Genomic DNA, 14,480 nt, shown 5'->3' with positions numbered 1-14,480 from the left:
AAGTCAGTAGAAAAGAAGTTCAGGCTAAGTATAGATTTCTGGACATGATGAAGAAACTTAATAATTGAATTCATCATCATTTCTCTATAATAGTATAAGCTAAAACTCTGTCTACAGTATCAAACTAGTTTGACAAAAAAAGTGTGATGTACCAAAATGTAGTAGTGATTTGCCCAATATGGTACTCAGCTGATATAACATCATCATGTCCATACTCTATATGGGCACATCACATTTTTTTTGTCATATAAAGTTTGATAGTGTAGACAGAGCTTTACATAGCATATAGGCCTACAAACAGCATGACAGTGCTATACACTCCAAATAAGGCTTTCTAAAGGTTTGGTCTACTAATTCTGTACAAAAAAAATGTCTGGGGGCTGGCTAACGATTTCTGCGGTAAAGTACATGGGTATAGTTAAAAAGTAAGTATGTGATACTGTACATGATTTCTCATTTATACAGTAATAATATAATATTTTTTTGTATGAACCAGGCCTTGCCTTTTAAGGCGAGTGAGTGCGATCACTCACTTAACACCCTCCTAAAGTGCCCTTGAGGAGTGCGATTTACAACACGCCTTAATTTGGTAAACTTCTACACCGAAAATACAAACAGCACACCTACAGCACCCCTGAATATATTGAGGAGTGCAATTTGTAGCACACCTAAGATTTTCAAAAGACAAGGCCTGATGAACTACAGTTTTTTTGAATATGTTTCTTCTTTTTTACAAAATATAAGAATAACCTGTACAAATGGATGAAATTTACCACCCTTCAAATACAGTACTGTAAAGTGGTTTATGGCCTTTTACCATCTCAAGTGATTTAGAACACACTAACTACCAGTTCAAATACTATATATACAGATTTACAGTCACTGTAATAAATATTACACAATTACTGTACTTGTGATAAAAAAAATTATTACATACATTTTCTTTCCTTTTTACTCCATTCTTCATTCTCGACAACAAACCCCCAACAAATCGTTCTCCGGCGTTCAAAACATAAAAACCCTTACTTCACACTAATGACAAAGCACTTTAACTTAATCTTATATGATGAGTGTGTTGGTAGACAAAAACTTGGTAAAGTGCCTAAATTGCCCAGCAATAGCCACCTTACTATTTACTTTGCAGATAACAAAGTGAAGTTTGGCCTCGTCGTCGGTGGCTTAATTTGACTTGGACAAATATAATTAGACTTCCACACAGGGCATTTTAAGTACGACGACATAAATTTGTTTCATTTATTTCATTTTCAATTGAAGATAACTTTGTAAATGTATACATACATGTATCAGATACCATAGTCATGCACACATTGACGATGTTATCAACTTCACAAATATGTTTGATACTGTGATGATAGTTGATAGATTACAGTATGTATGTATGTAGTAGGTCAATCAAGCTACTATTGATTTGACACCAAAATCCTTCACAACAAACCCAACACACACCATTGTGCCACAACCAAATTGCGTAAACTGTGAAAGCTATGACGTCAAATGCAGTAAAATTGGTGTAGTTGCTGAATCTATCACAACACCAATTTTGTAGCTCTACTGTTTTGCATACCATTTGGTATCATTCATCTCACCTGTAATAGAAATTAACATTGCTTACCTTAATGGTACAGAAAAATCTTGATGGAAACCGCCATTAGTGTACTCGTACGTTGGTCTCCCGGTCGCTGCCGTCACCGTCGTCTGTAGCTGCTGCGGAGTTTGTTGTTGTGTTAAACTATTTACTGGATTATGTCCATTTTGGGAATATGCTACCGCCTGTTGGCTAATGTCTGGAAGAACTCTGAAAGAATAAATATTTTGAAACTTTTAGATTAATTAAAGAAAACATGATTAAATTGTTAATATGCCAATTAAAATATACGGCTTTTAAGTGTGCAATTGATACAAACCAAATTTCAACAAATAAGGTATTCTGCTAATAAAAACATGCAACAGAAAACAACAAAAAGGACCCAAATGGCGATGGTATTTCCAGAGAGACACCAAATGTTTATATACTTTTACAGGTATTGTTGTATGCTTATTATTATACTGTACAGTAACATGATCTAATGCCTAAATTCTAGGACTGGGTTTATGCCAGAGCATTCAAATAAAGTCCAATTATAAGCTGCCTTTATAAACAGTGTCAGTAATCAATGGTTTGAAGTAGTTTTGACCTCCTTCTGCACACTTTTTTTTATACTATTAAGTGTAATTTTGTTTTTTCATTGTAAATGTTATGCGTGTACAGAGAAACAAAAACAAACAAACAGAGCCATATTGTTATGTATTTAAACGTAAACAGTGAACGAAACGCATTCAATATGCTAATATTAAAATTACAATATTTGCATCTCACAGTATATTTGTTTGTGGTTCCTTATGCATTGTTATCTCACAGGTCATATAACATATGAAGGTCATTGGAAGATAACAACCAGGTTATTTCGACTGTGCAATGTTCAAAGTTATTCACTTAAAGGGGGATTCTGGGTTTAAAATTGGTTTTAAATATCGTTTATTTATTAAATAAAAAATATTATAACAATATAGACATGTCAGAATGAAGAAGTAATAACGAGAAATTAAAAAAATTAAATTTCATATACATTTAGGGTAAATTCATGGAAAGTCAGTTTTTCAGCAGCTTAGGGAAGCTCATTAATATTCATGAGATATTCACAAATCACGTCACCAGTGGATTCCAAACTCGCGACGTCATGTACGTTGTGTTTGTCAACTAATTTACATCTCTCTCCCCTGTCAAACGACGACTACCCGATCATTGTGAAATACAGTACATTTTTTGTAGATTTTCTAAGCTAGGCCTAAAGTGTAATAATAACAGTAGTAGCATATATTTATTTGACATTTAATGAAATACAAAATTTAGTACAGATACGGAGTCATAAATTATACTATTTTATACCTCTATAGTACAGATCGTATTATCGGCTTCACGTACAATACTACTCTAGGCCTAGCCTAATAATAATATGGGCGACTCGAGCCATTCTGACTAGGGATTTCATGCCACGATGGCTACGTTAAAACAATGGGGCCCATGGGCCTAGCTAGCCTACTACTAGACGATTGGCCCATAAATAACAAAACCCATCCTATCAACCAAACTCCTAAACAATCTAAACCTAAAACGTTCTACAAAATCGGCTGTAAATATTGAAGCAAAACAAGGTCCGATCGCCGTCCACACGTATGGTGTCCCGATCGTCTAAGTAGGCCTAAAATAAAATAGGCTTAGTTTACTCTCCAAAAAAGCGGATACTCATGCATCAAGCAAGTAGACCAGGTAGTAGGAAGGAGACCTAGCCGATCAGGCCCAGTTAAAAATTGAGCTAGCTAGTGTAGTAGACCCTATGCGAATTGATACTACCAGGCCTTTTACTATATAGGCTGCACTACACAAATATTCCAACTCTCTCATTCGAGCTATATTATCTATACCATTCCGGTAGGTCAAGTCGACCTTCAATCAAATACTGTACATCGTTCATGTTGTGATTATAGACGGAGTATACTCGACCCGACCAGTTTGGTATTGTTGTATCTGCTTATCACGTGACGATGCCAGGCATGGGCAGCAGAGAGAGCACGTGTATTTTCGTCTCGCTCGATCCTCAGCAGGAATGTACAGTATACGTTACGCTTCATTGATTTTAATTTTTCCCTAAGTCGGTGCGAAAATCGGCAAACGTAAAGTGCAAACATATCTAATTTTTCACTGTTTTGATGAATTTTCATAAAAAATTGACTTTATAAATGGGAAGAACGACTAAAATTACATCAGATAAGTATAATTTTACAAAAGTAATCGAGTCGTCGGAAAATGGACCATTTCACGAATTTCCTATTTTGTAACCACAGTGATTTTGCCGTAGCTGCACTTGTAATCTGGCCTGATTTCACAGCCTTCGTTCTGCTTCACTGGGCGCTTATATAAATTGAAACTTTCACCGTTCAAGAGACAAACAAATATATTTTACATTTTTTACTATTCATTTTAAACCCGGAACCCCCCTTTAAGCAGCATCTACTGTATTGCTGATAAGATTACAATGTTATATTTGCACTGATTTTTATAGAACAAGATAACCAAACCCACATTTCATGTAAAATAAGTTAATTGTCTTAGCTCTTACTGTAGTAAAAGTACTGAACAATGTACAGTAGGTGAAAGTAAGGTTTTAATCATATTGATTCTTTTTACCAAGGATTGGAAATATCACAAATGGAAACATCGTTAAAACCTCAAAAAAAAAAAATGAAAATTTCAACAACAAAAAACAGAGATGAGAACCATGGGCTTAAAAGACCATGTTTTTTTAGGAGGTGGGGGGACGTAGAATTTCATATAACATTTTAGCTATTTTCAAAACTATTATTAGAGAACAATTTAGAAGATAGTTTCATTGGATTTCTCATGCTCTGGGGCTCCTTAAGCTCTGAGGCCCCTGGGCTTAGCCAGTGAGCGCTCATAGCAGTTAAGCCACTGCAAACTACTCTATATAGTAAGCTTGAACCAAGACGATGGTGAACTTAATAAAATGGTTTGTGAAAAGATACTTACATTTCAGGTTCATCTGTACTAATTAATTCTTCTAAAAGTTGGAAGTTTAAATCATCAAATTCACCACCTGTAAAACAGTTTATATATTATTAAATTGGTAAAAATAAGATAAAATGAAATTAATTAATAATTAAAGAATACTGTAGGTACAGTAGGGCGGTGTACAGTATTATTTGGTTGGAAAGGTTACAAGAAGATATACAATAAAGGGAGGAATCCTATGTTTATGATGCCTTCTATGAACTTTGCTCCTAATTTTCCTACTGCTCTATTTTTTGTTCTCAATTCCTTCAGCTTTGTTTACATTACATTATTCAATACATTTTTAATTATGAGAAAGTCAAACAAATTTTAATGGTACAATAGATGACAAAGTAGTTTTTTCTATAATCACATTTTAATTTACTTAATTTTGTCGTTCTTAAAATTAAATTAAATAAATATCAACCTGCACTATATAACATACCGGTATTATCATTATTATTATAACATAATATAGCGTAACAAAACTATTCTAACATAGAAATGAGTAACAAATTTTGTATAATCCTTAGAAAAACCACAAAGCCATCAGCAGATTTTTGGAATGTTTTACACTTGCCTCAAGGTAAAATGAGAATACTGTAATATGAGTTTAATTTTTATTAACAATTCACTTAAGGGCAAATAAAAAAAATGGAGTAAAATTTTTTTTATTCATCTGGGAAAAAATATTAAACTGGTAAAATTTATTTTAATGTATTTTTAATCTGAATAAAATAACATTGTGTAAAATCATTATACAGTACTTTAAAATTTTCTACCTATAGTTTTATACAGTAAATTTACTAAGCATTGCCTAAACCCTTGAGCAAAACAAAACTGATTAAATATAAATATTCATTTGAAAAATTTACAAATAGTGCAAAATTTATATTAACTTGTTTAAACATGAAATTGGTTAAAAACTAAAAACTTTAATGTTGATTATGGCGTCAGTGGTGATGAATGTTTATCTTATCATTTTAAGCTTAAACTTGAAATATACCAAAATGATAACTTTAGTCGGATTGAAAATGCTCAGTGAGAGTGGATTTACTACTACTCTCTCTATTTGTACTCTCAGCCAATGAACTTCCATAAGCATGTACTTAAACAAACTTTTACTTTCTAACTTTAGTTCCTAACTTTCTAAAATATATCTTTGCGTAGAATCAACAATTACAATGCTAATCCAATTTTTGTATTTATTTTAGATCATGTACATGTTAAATATTATAATAATGAATGGCTAGGCCTGATACTCGCATTGCTAAATTCAAGGAGCCAGGCGAGATAACCAGTAGAGGGGAAGATGGCCCTTATGACGTAACGGCACGCTGTGGTTAGCACAGTGTACTTTATTTTACTTCAAGTATTTATGTGGTTTGAAACTCACCAAAAAACTGCTGCAAAGCTTCCGTTTCTCCAACAACTTCCATCATTAATTATCCGTGGAACATATGAAATTTTGATCATTGATAATTCGTTGCTAACATTGTCAAATTTATTGCAATTATTATCACTTTAGTACGCCAAACTTTACGTCAAAACAAATGGTGGCCATGTTAGATAGGCGGAATCAGTATTTATTGCCGATACATGACTGATAAATGAGTCAGTGGTCACGTGATCAAATATTGACGTACATTTTGCTACAGCAACAGGTTTTAAAATTATGACCAAATCATATCACTAAGTTATTACGGTTGTTAAATATTATTTTGGAGTATTCGTTTCATTCGGGGAGAACTTTTGCATGAAAATTATGTTTACAAAACAGAAAGAAATAACTTATATAAAGTGTCTTCTTTTTCACACAGAGAAAAGTGACGTAAACAGTGACATCGCGAAGTGGTTCGTATGACCTTTGGCCAAACGTCGTTTCTATAAAACATCCACAGAAAGTTAACTTAATCTACATAAATTATCAACACATATTAATCAAAACTACTTGAAAGTCTTTTTTTTTGCTTTGTGCATATTTTCATTTCCCTTTAAGATTAAAATTGAGAAATGACTACGCTTATTGATGAGAAAACTAAGAGACAACGTCATTTAAGTATGTGCTCAGTGAACTGTGAATTAACAGTGAAACGAGATAAACGTGGGGGCGTCCTGCTATTTAAATAAGTTGACAGACAATACACTGATGTTTTGTGAAGGAATAATAAAATACAATTTTAAACTACAGTACAACTATTCACTACAACAATCCACTGAATAATTTCCGATAAAGATAACAAGGATAACTTCAAAATAAAGAGACATTAAAAGATGTTTTCTTTATATTTGGAGTTTCGTTTGTTTTATTTTTCAATATCTATATTTCAATTCTACTTCAAATAAAATGTATATAAAACATAATTATAATTCAAATATAATTCAGGTGATCCATTCTATTATGATGACAGTATAATAATGTTGTCAACATGAATTCAAAATATCGATGAAGACTCTTCTGAGATAGAAGGGGTATGGACACCCTCGGGACTCAACGAAGTTTATAGGGCTGCGGTCTGAGCTGCTGTGTGTCAGCTGTGTATATTATGACCTCTTAGCGCCCTCTTTTTAAATTTTGTGGGAGGGGATAACACAATGAATAATTATTGCAGGACCTTGATATGTGGGGGAGGGGGGGGGGGGGAGGGGGTTGTATATGTATATCATATTTTCACATCCCTTGATAATAAATAATAAAGTAGAAACGTATTAAACATTTATTTCCACAATATATTTGTGAACAGAAACACCACAAGATAACTTATAATTACCTACTCTATAGACTCGGCAAACATGGTTTAAAGTTTCAGGTGCGACGAAGAATATATATCATGTTATAATACAATTTGTTCTTTTAAAGCTCTGTCTACACTATCAAACTTTATGCGACAAAGACTGATGTGCCCATATATGGACATGATGATGTCATATCACTACCATATTTGAGCATCACTAGGTCTACCATATTTGGGCATCACACTTTTTTGTCAAACTAGTTTGATAGAGTAGACAGAGCTTTAGAAATATTCAGAAATAATAATTATACTATTAATACTGGGTTAATGATAAACTGAAAATAATAATTCTAACTAATTAACGTTAATTATTATTATAATATAATTTGTTGATACGATAATGATAATTTATGATAGTGTGTGACAATATGATTTGATGATGACGAAAACGATGACGCTATTGTTCATAGTGATTAATGTCGTCATGACATAAGATGACTTGTTTTAACAATATACAATATAAAGTAAAATAAAACGTAGTAAAATTTAAAATGTGCTAAAAATCTACAGTTACCTAAAAACCCCTAAATAAGACCAGATTCTTTGTACTGTATCTCAAAATATGGAATATTATCTGTAGTATTATGGCAAATTCCGTAATACAGTGTCACCTGTGGCGCCTGTATTATGGTACGGCCTACAATACGTAACATATGTATTAGATAATTTGTCTTATACAGTACTAGACAAGTTACAGATACAGTACCAAGAACCACCTATAAATAATGAGATTTGACTTTTTGCCATTCCAGTTAAAAAAGTAAACTTAACTCTTGTACACCATTCACAACACTTCAGATATATATTTTCAAAAAATGTAAACAAAACATATCAATTGTGCGTTACGTTTAACACATATTGTTCATTACATTTAAACTGCATTATTAGGCTAAATTCAATTGCATTGTTTGAAATATATAAGAAAATTGGTAACAACACGGACTATTCCAGGGACGACAAAGGAGAGTGGATATCATAAAAGCGTCGGTACGTATTTCCACATTTTTCAGCCGTAATATTTTCAGGATTATTTGCCGCATAGGAGCATACTAAACAACTAACAGTAAACACTACTCAACATCAATTCATTATATAATTAGTATCTGATACCACTTTATAATAATATTATATAACAGTTAACAAATTTGTAAATCTTTCCAAATCTAAGTACGGACTGATCATTTCTTGAAGTAATATCGGCGGTAATACATCCAACTAGGCAGTGGTAAAGCTTGGTTCCCACTAAAGACGCAACGCAAGGACGTAGAAGTAACACAAAGCGTGGTTCCCACTAGCAACGTAACGCAACGACGTATTGACGCAAAGTGCTGTATTGCGTAAGCGTGGTTCCCACTAGAACGTAACGCAAGGACGTAAACGCAACGCAAGCGTTTTAACCAATGACAAGCGAAGTTAGAGACAGCAATAACAAGCGAATAAGCCATCGCTTGTGATTGGTCAATTCACTTGCGTTGCGTTACGTCCTTGTGTTGCGTCGCTAGTGGGAACCACGCTTTAATCACAAGTGGGAACCGACGACGCAACAGTGCTGCAAAAATCGCAGGTTTGGTTTCACGCAGGCGAGGACAAATACAATGATTGGAAGGGCATTTTCTTACGTTGCGTAGATTGCGTTACGTTGCGTCGCTAGTGAGAACCAAGCTTAAGCGAGTTGACCAATGACAAGCGACTGTTCGAATAATCCATTTCTTTTGATTGGTCAAATCATTTATGTTGCGTTACGTCCCTACGTTTCGTGGGAACCAAGCTTAGAGAAAAGCAGGGGACATCTCACTAATATACTACAAAGTAAAAGCCAATTTACACGATCTAGCGTTAACGGTAAAGCTTGGTTCCCACTAGAACGTAACGCAAGGACGTAAACGCAACGCAAGCGTTTTAACCAATGACAAGCGAATTTATAGACAGATAGCAATCACAAGCGAATAAGCCATCGCTTGTGATTGGTCAATTCACTTGCGTTGCGTCCTTGCGTTGCGTCGCTAGTGGGAACCACGCTTTAGCGCGTAGCTTTCCCACGTAGAATGTGTCCTATCCTCAACCACCCGTCCTATCAAGTTTTGTGTAAATGGTCATAATTATATTTTTGTTTACGACTTACCGTTACCGCTCGTCTGTGTAAACTGGCCTTTAGGTGAAGAACTGTCAGAGTGAGTTTTAAGATTTGTTTTATTCGAAAAAAGAGGACTATGCATGGTAATATAGTTTACCATTGCAATGCAAGTTGTATTATGATGGAAATACAGTACTTACAATATAGGGGGCCTACTACCTTTACATATCAGTACATGTTATAACATACGAGTCATATTAATACACTCAATATAATATATCAGTAAATTAAACATTTAGGACACGCATCTGATATTTTACTGTTTGTGCAACATATAGCACCATGTCACAAATAAACTAAAGTCGCTCCTTCTGTGTATAACAGCAGGGTATCCACTCCACATGCATTCTCTCTATATTTCTTCCTCACCACCTTATATAGACGTTTGCACATGAAGTATATTGTATAATGACATAATATTAACAAATTGATGAAGCGAAAAGCGGAGTTTTTCAGCATTTTTATGGAGTAAAACATTCTAATCTTTCTTATCTTGCAACTGAATACAAATGTAACTACTAGAGTAGAGGTCTACAGGTTTAAACGCGCGTGTATAATGCGGGCGTGGCGATGACGTTAACTGACTGAAACTCGCGTATGTAAGCGTAATGACGTCAACTATCGGGAACTTGCACGTGGTGATGACGTCAACTGACGGAAACTCGCGTATGTAAGAAGCGTAATGACATTAACTAACGGCAACTTGCACGTAATGATGACGTCTACTAAGACGGGAAAAAAGCGCGCATAATGAAGCGTGGTGATGACGTCACTTGACGGGGAATACCACAATGGTTGTTGTACACTACTCTCCGTTTGACACCGGACGGCGTTTAAGTCCGTTTGTATGGGTGCCGTTTACTCCGTTAGATATGACGTGTGTCTTTTCATGAGGACCATCGACCTTCTTAGCCTTGCCATCCTTTCGTTTTACGTATGCGTTGTAGAAGAACTGTGCGAAGAGAACTGTGTAGCTAAGGTACATTAGAGACGAGTATATAAGTCGGCCATCCGTCGTGTCGCATTTCTGTCCGGTCATTCGCATAACAATCACATAGCCTACGACGAACATTCCTAGAAACATCTGTACCAGTTGTATAGTAGTGATGCACATTGGTACAATTCTTGGAGTGCGTACACCAGCTGCGCGTAACGCGTAGTACGGGTACATAATAGCATGAACTGCGTAATTCATACCACAGAACCAAAACCCAACCGAGCTCTGGTTCCCGAAAACGATAAAGGTGCATATCATCACAGAAATATGATGATACCAATGCAAGAATATAAGTTTTTGTTTACGAAGAACGACGAACAATGTATCGCCGAGTTCTACTACTTTCGAAAAGGCAAAAGCGGCTCCCCAAAACCCATTGTTGGCGTAGTACTCTGAATTGCACGCGCTGTCATGGAAACTGTCGTACCAGACGGCATACAGAAGAAATGGCGAACATCTTAGTGCGCCACCTATACTGAAAAGAGCCAGCATTACGTTCCAGGCGAAGAGCGGTGGACGGAGACTAAACGCTGGTCTATCTTTCATCCACTTCTGAATAGAGAATATTGTTATTAAATATATGATACTGATCAGTATTCCAAACGGCCAGTATGTCCCGAAAAAGTTGACGTAATACGGCAGATCAAACGTCCGTTCGAACTCGTACAAATGCATCCTGTCCTGAGATACATTCACCATTTCTAAAGAAAGTAAAGACAACAAATGAATTTTAAATATCATGATATTAAAATGGCATTCTTGAGCATGGTTCCCACTAGGACGCAACGCAATGACGTAAGCGCAACGCAATTGACGTAAGCGCAACGCAATGACGTAAGAGCAACGCAAGCGAGTCGATCAATCACAAGCGAGTCGATTAATCACAAGCAGACAGTTCAGATAATCATTGCTTGTGATTGGTCAAATTACTTGCGTGTGTCTCTTTCGAGTTTGACTATAGAAAATCAACCGAATCTAGTTCGCATGTATTTTGACAATGCGTTGCATGTGCACTAGAGACATTCGCATGTATTTTGACAATGCTTGCATGTGCACAAGACAAAACATTCAAAAGAAAGCTTCCTCGATTCCTTAAATTGACAATGGGGTCATTAATGGGGTCATCATGCAATCTCAGGGCATGGATTTATCAAATCTTGAATTGCATGCTCAGCGATAGTACACTTAAGCCTAAGGGTCTTTCACACCTGTTCCGGCACGGTTCCAATCCGGCGCCGGAAAATCCAATCGAACGTCAATGTTTCGTTTTTACGCGGCTACGCGCATATCGATTGGCGCATAGCCGCGTGAAAACGAAACATTAATGTTTGATTCGCCGGACCGGAACCGTGCCGGAACAGGTGTGAAAGACCCTTTAATTGTACCTAGTCTATTGTTCGCATGTGCCCCTCACTGAATTCGGCTTACGTATGAGTTTTAATTCAAGGACTGTTGTACCGGTATTGTATTATTGAATAAAGTACTTTTCCGGTAAACCTGATTTAAAACAACTTAAGGCTTTGGAAAAGTAATTCGGGATAGGGTATCATATCATATGATTTGTAACAACCAATTCGACACGCAGCACGTAAAGTCCAACTCAGACAGCATTGTACGACGATACCCGACGAAAAGTTTTGACTCGTCGGTGCTGTCTGAGTTGAATCCCGACGAGACGAATCGTCGCGGGATAGCTTCGGGCGTAGTTTTTAAGCCGTCGGGAGAACAATACATTAAACATGTATAATTTCTCACGACGAGAGGACTCGTCGTACCGTACGACGCTGTCTGTGTTGGCCTTATAGACATAATCGAAAGTACAATGAGATCGACATATACGTGACCAGCACATAAAAGATTTCATAATATCCGATCATTAATATATCCGATATGCAATTTATAATAACATATCTCTTATGTTTGCATACCGTTTCAAATAATACTCAGATTGTTGTCGTAACCTTTAACAAAAGATAACATTATCAGGACGACAATATCATTATGTGCTTTTAATAAGAAGAATAGATAACACATTGGCATGGCCTGGACGAGTTGACAGATCACAATCGTTGACAGTGTACTGGTAACAGTGATATTACAGTATTACTACAGTACTAACTAACTGCAAGACATATTCAATCACTTTCACTCATCAACTAACATAACATAAGAAAGAACTATCCAGTAGCCTATGGCTTCACGAGGCATTTAGTATTACCGAGAGATTAAAGAAAGACAATAGAATTACATAATGTTTGTAATGTAGATTCAATTCAAGTGAAAATGTTTTAGTCTCAACGATTATAGGCAACGTACTATAGGCCTATAAGACAAAGATGCTCTCCAGGTGGAATGCCATTCTGAGATGAATAATTAATGTAATTTTCCTTTCTATGGACCAGAGATTCCGAAATAAACGATTGAATGAATGAATATGTGGTTTAAATGCGAATACAAGTTAATATGTCCATGTACTACTAATAGCATTTCACAATAGACCATTTCTACTTATTACCTATTTAAAAGACCTATTTATCTATATTACAGTCCATTATACATTGTATTCATACTCATCATAGACACAAGAAAACCTTCAGTTCGGTAGAGAAAATTAACACTGGTAAAATAATGTAGGCTATACGAGTTCGAACAATACCATGAAAGCCCCAGTGGTCTAATGGTTAGGACATCTGCATATCAAGCAGGCGGTCCGAGTTCGAGTCTCGGTTGGGACGACTTTTTCTCATTCTCACAGATTTCCTCATCTTTATCGTTTCAAATTAATTAATTAAATTTCAGTATATCACCGGGCCGGGTTTAGAATTAATGTTCTTTGCCTGTTGTGTTTGTGTATATTACTGTATCAATATTCACATTTATTTACTCATCGTTTATAAATACAGTTTCATAGCATAAATGATGGCAAGGATCCTGCATAGAGAAGTTTACACTTCTGTTTTCGCAGGACCCTTTTACATAAAAAACATAAAACAATAAACACAACATAATAGATACAAAAAAAAAAAAATAAATAAATAAAAAAATTAAAAAAAATAAAAACATTTCCTATATACATTTTAGAGTTGTTCATCATCAAAAAGCGATACTGTTTTTCTAACATGATTATTTATACATTTTATATATACAGTATATATAAATCTTCATCAAATAAAATTGGTGAAATTTATTCTAAATGGTTTTATAGGCTGCCGATTTCCAGTATATTGTACTATAAAAATACTTAGTGCACCAGATCAAACAATTAATACCGGTAATAATAGATCAATAAATAGATCAATAAAACATACGTTCAGTTGCATTGTTTACGAACCCCATAAATTCATAAAATATGCAATAATGTTATACTATTATTAATTAATAATATCTGTGTACAGCACCGTTTTATTATTGATATTCAATTCAATCAGATTTATAAATAAATGGAGAAATTAAAAAATCAATCTCATTTTATGGATGACCGATTCCTGCATCATATTCATAAAGCCTAAAGTAAAAGCAAATTATTTAGAAACATATTTTTATTCCTTTACAACAATATTTATTGCAGTAGGCCTATCTTACAAAGAAAAATAATCTTGAGCCTCCTATGCTATCCAATTTTGTCACCCGGTTACGAATGATGATGCACATGCAGGCTAGTAGATGCAGTTCAGCTACTTCTATTCTAGTACTACTACTGGTACTCTACTGTGTGGAGGCCTACCATCATTCTACCATCAATCACACACACATAATACACATTCAGCAGACTACATCAGCATTTAAATAAGTGTATTCGTTATTTATTTGTTGATAACGTTTAAAAAAGATGAAACACTTACTTCTTTGAGTATACTACTGTCTTGTTATACAGATAAAGACAAGAGAGTTTCTAGCTAGCCGGCAATTGACCTACTGTTTTTTTTC

General features: G+C 35.0%; 1 protein-coding gene and 1 pseudogene across 2 annotated transcripts in view; both read right to left on the bottom strand.

The window, feature by feature from the left end:
- Window positions 1-6,389, bottom strand: part of LOC140055202 (myelin regulatory factor-like protein) — a 39,027-nt gene extending 32,638 nt beyond the window's left edge. For both annotated transcript variants that reach the window (XM_072100456.1, XM_072100457.1), the window contains exons 1-3: window positions 6,024-6,389; window positions 4,607-4,673; window positions 1,634-1,816 (exon numbers count right to left, since the gene is read on the bottom strand). In XM_072100456.1, the coding sequence (XP_071956557.1) occupies window positions 1,634-1,816; window positions 4,607-4,673; window positions 6,024-6,069 (296 nt within the window). In that variant the 5' untranslated portion in view covers window positions 6,070-6,389. The remainder of the gene's footprint in view (window positions 1-1,633; window positions 1,817-4,606; window positions 4,674-6,023) is intronic.
- A 557-nt stretch (window positions 6,390-6,946) lies between these two features.
- LOC140054863 (very long chain fatty acid elongase 6 pseudogene) lies at window positions 6,947-14,480 on the bottom strand (annotated as a pseudogene).

This window comes from Antedon mediterranea, chromosome 7 (assembly GCF_964355755.1).
Source record: "Antedon mediterranea chromosome 7, ecAntMedi1.1, whole genome shotgun sequence".
NCBI classification, from domain to species: domain Eukaryota; kingdom Metazoa; phylum Echinodermata; class Crinoidea; order Comatulida; family Antedonidae; genus Antedon; species Antedon mediterranea.
This window is presented reverse-complemented; position numbering and strand designations above follow the sequence as displayed.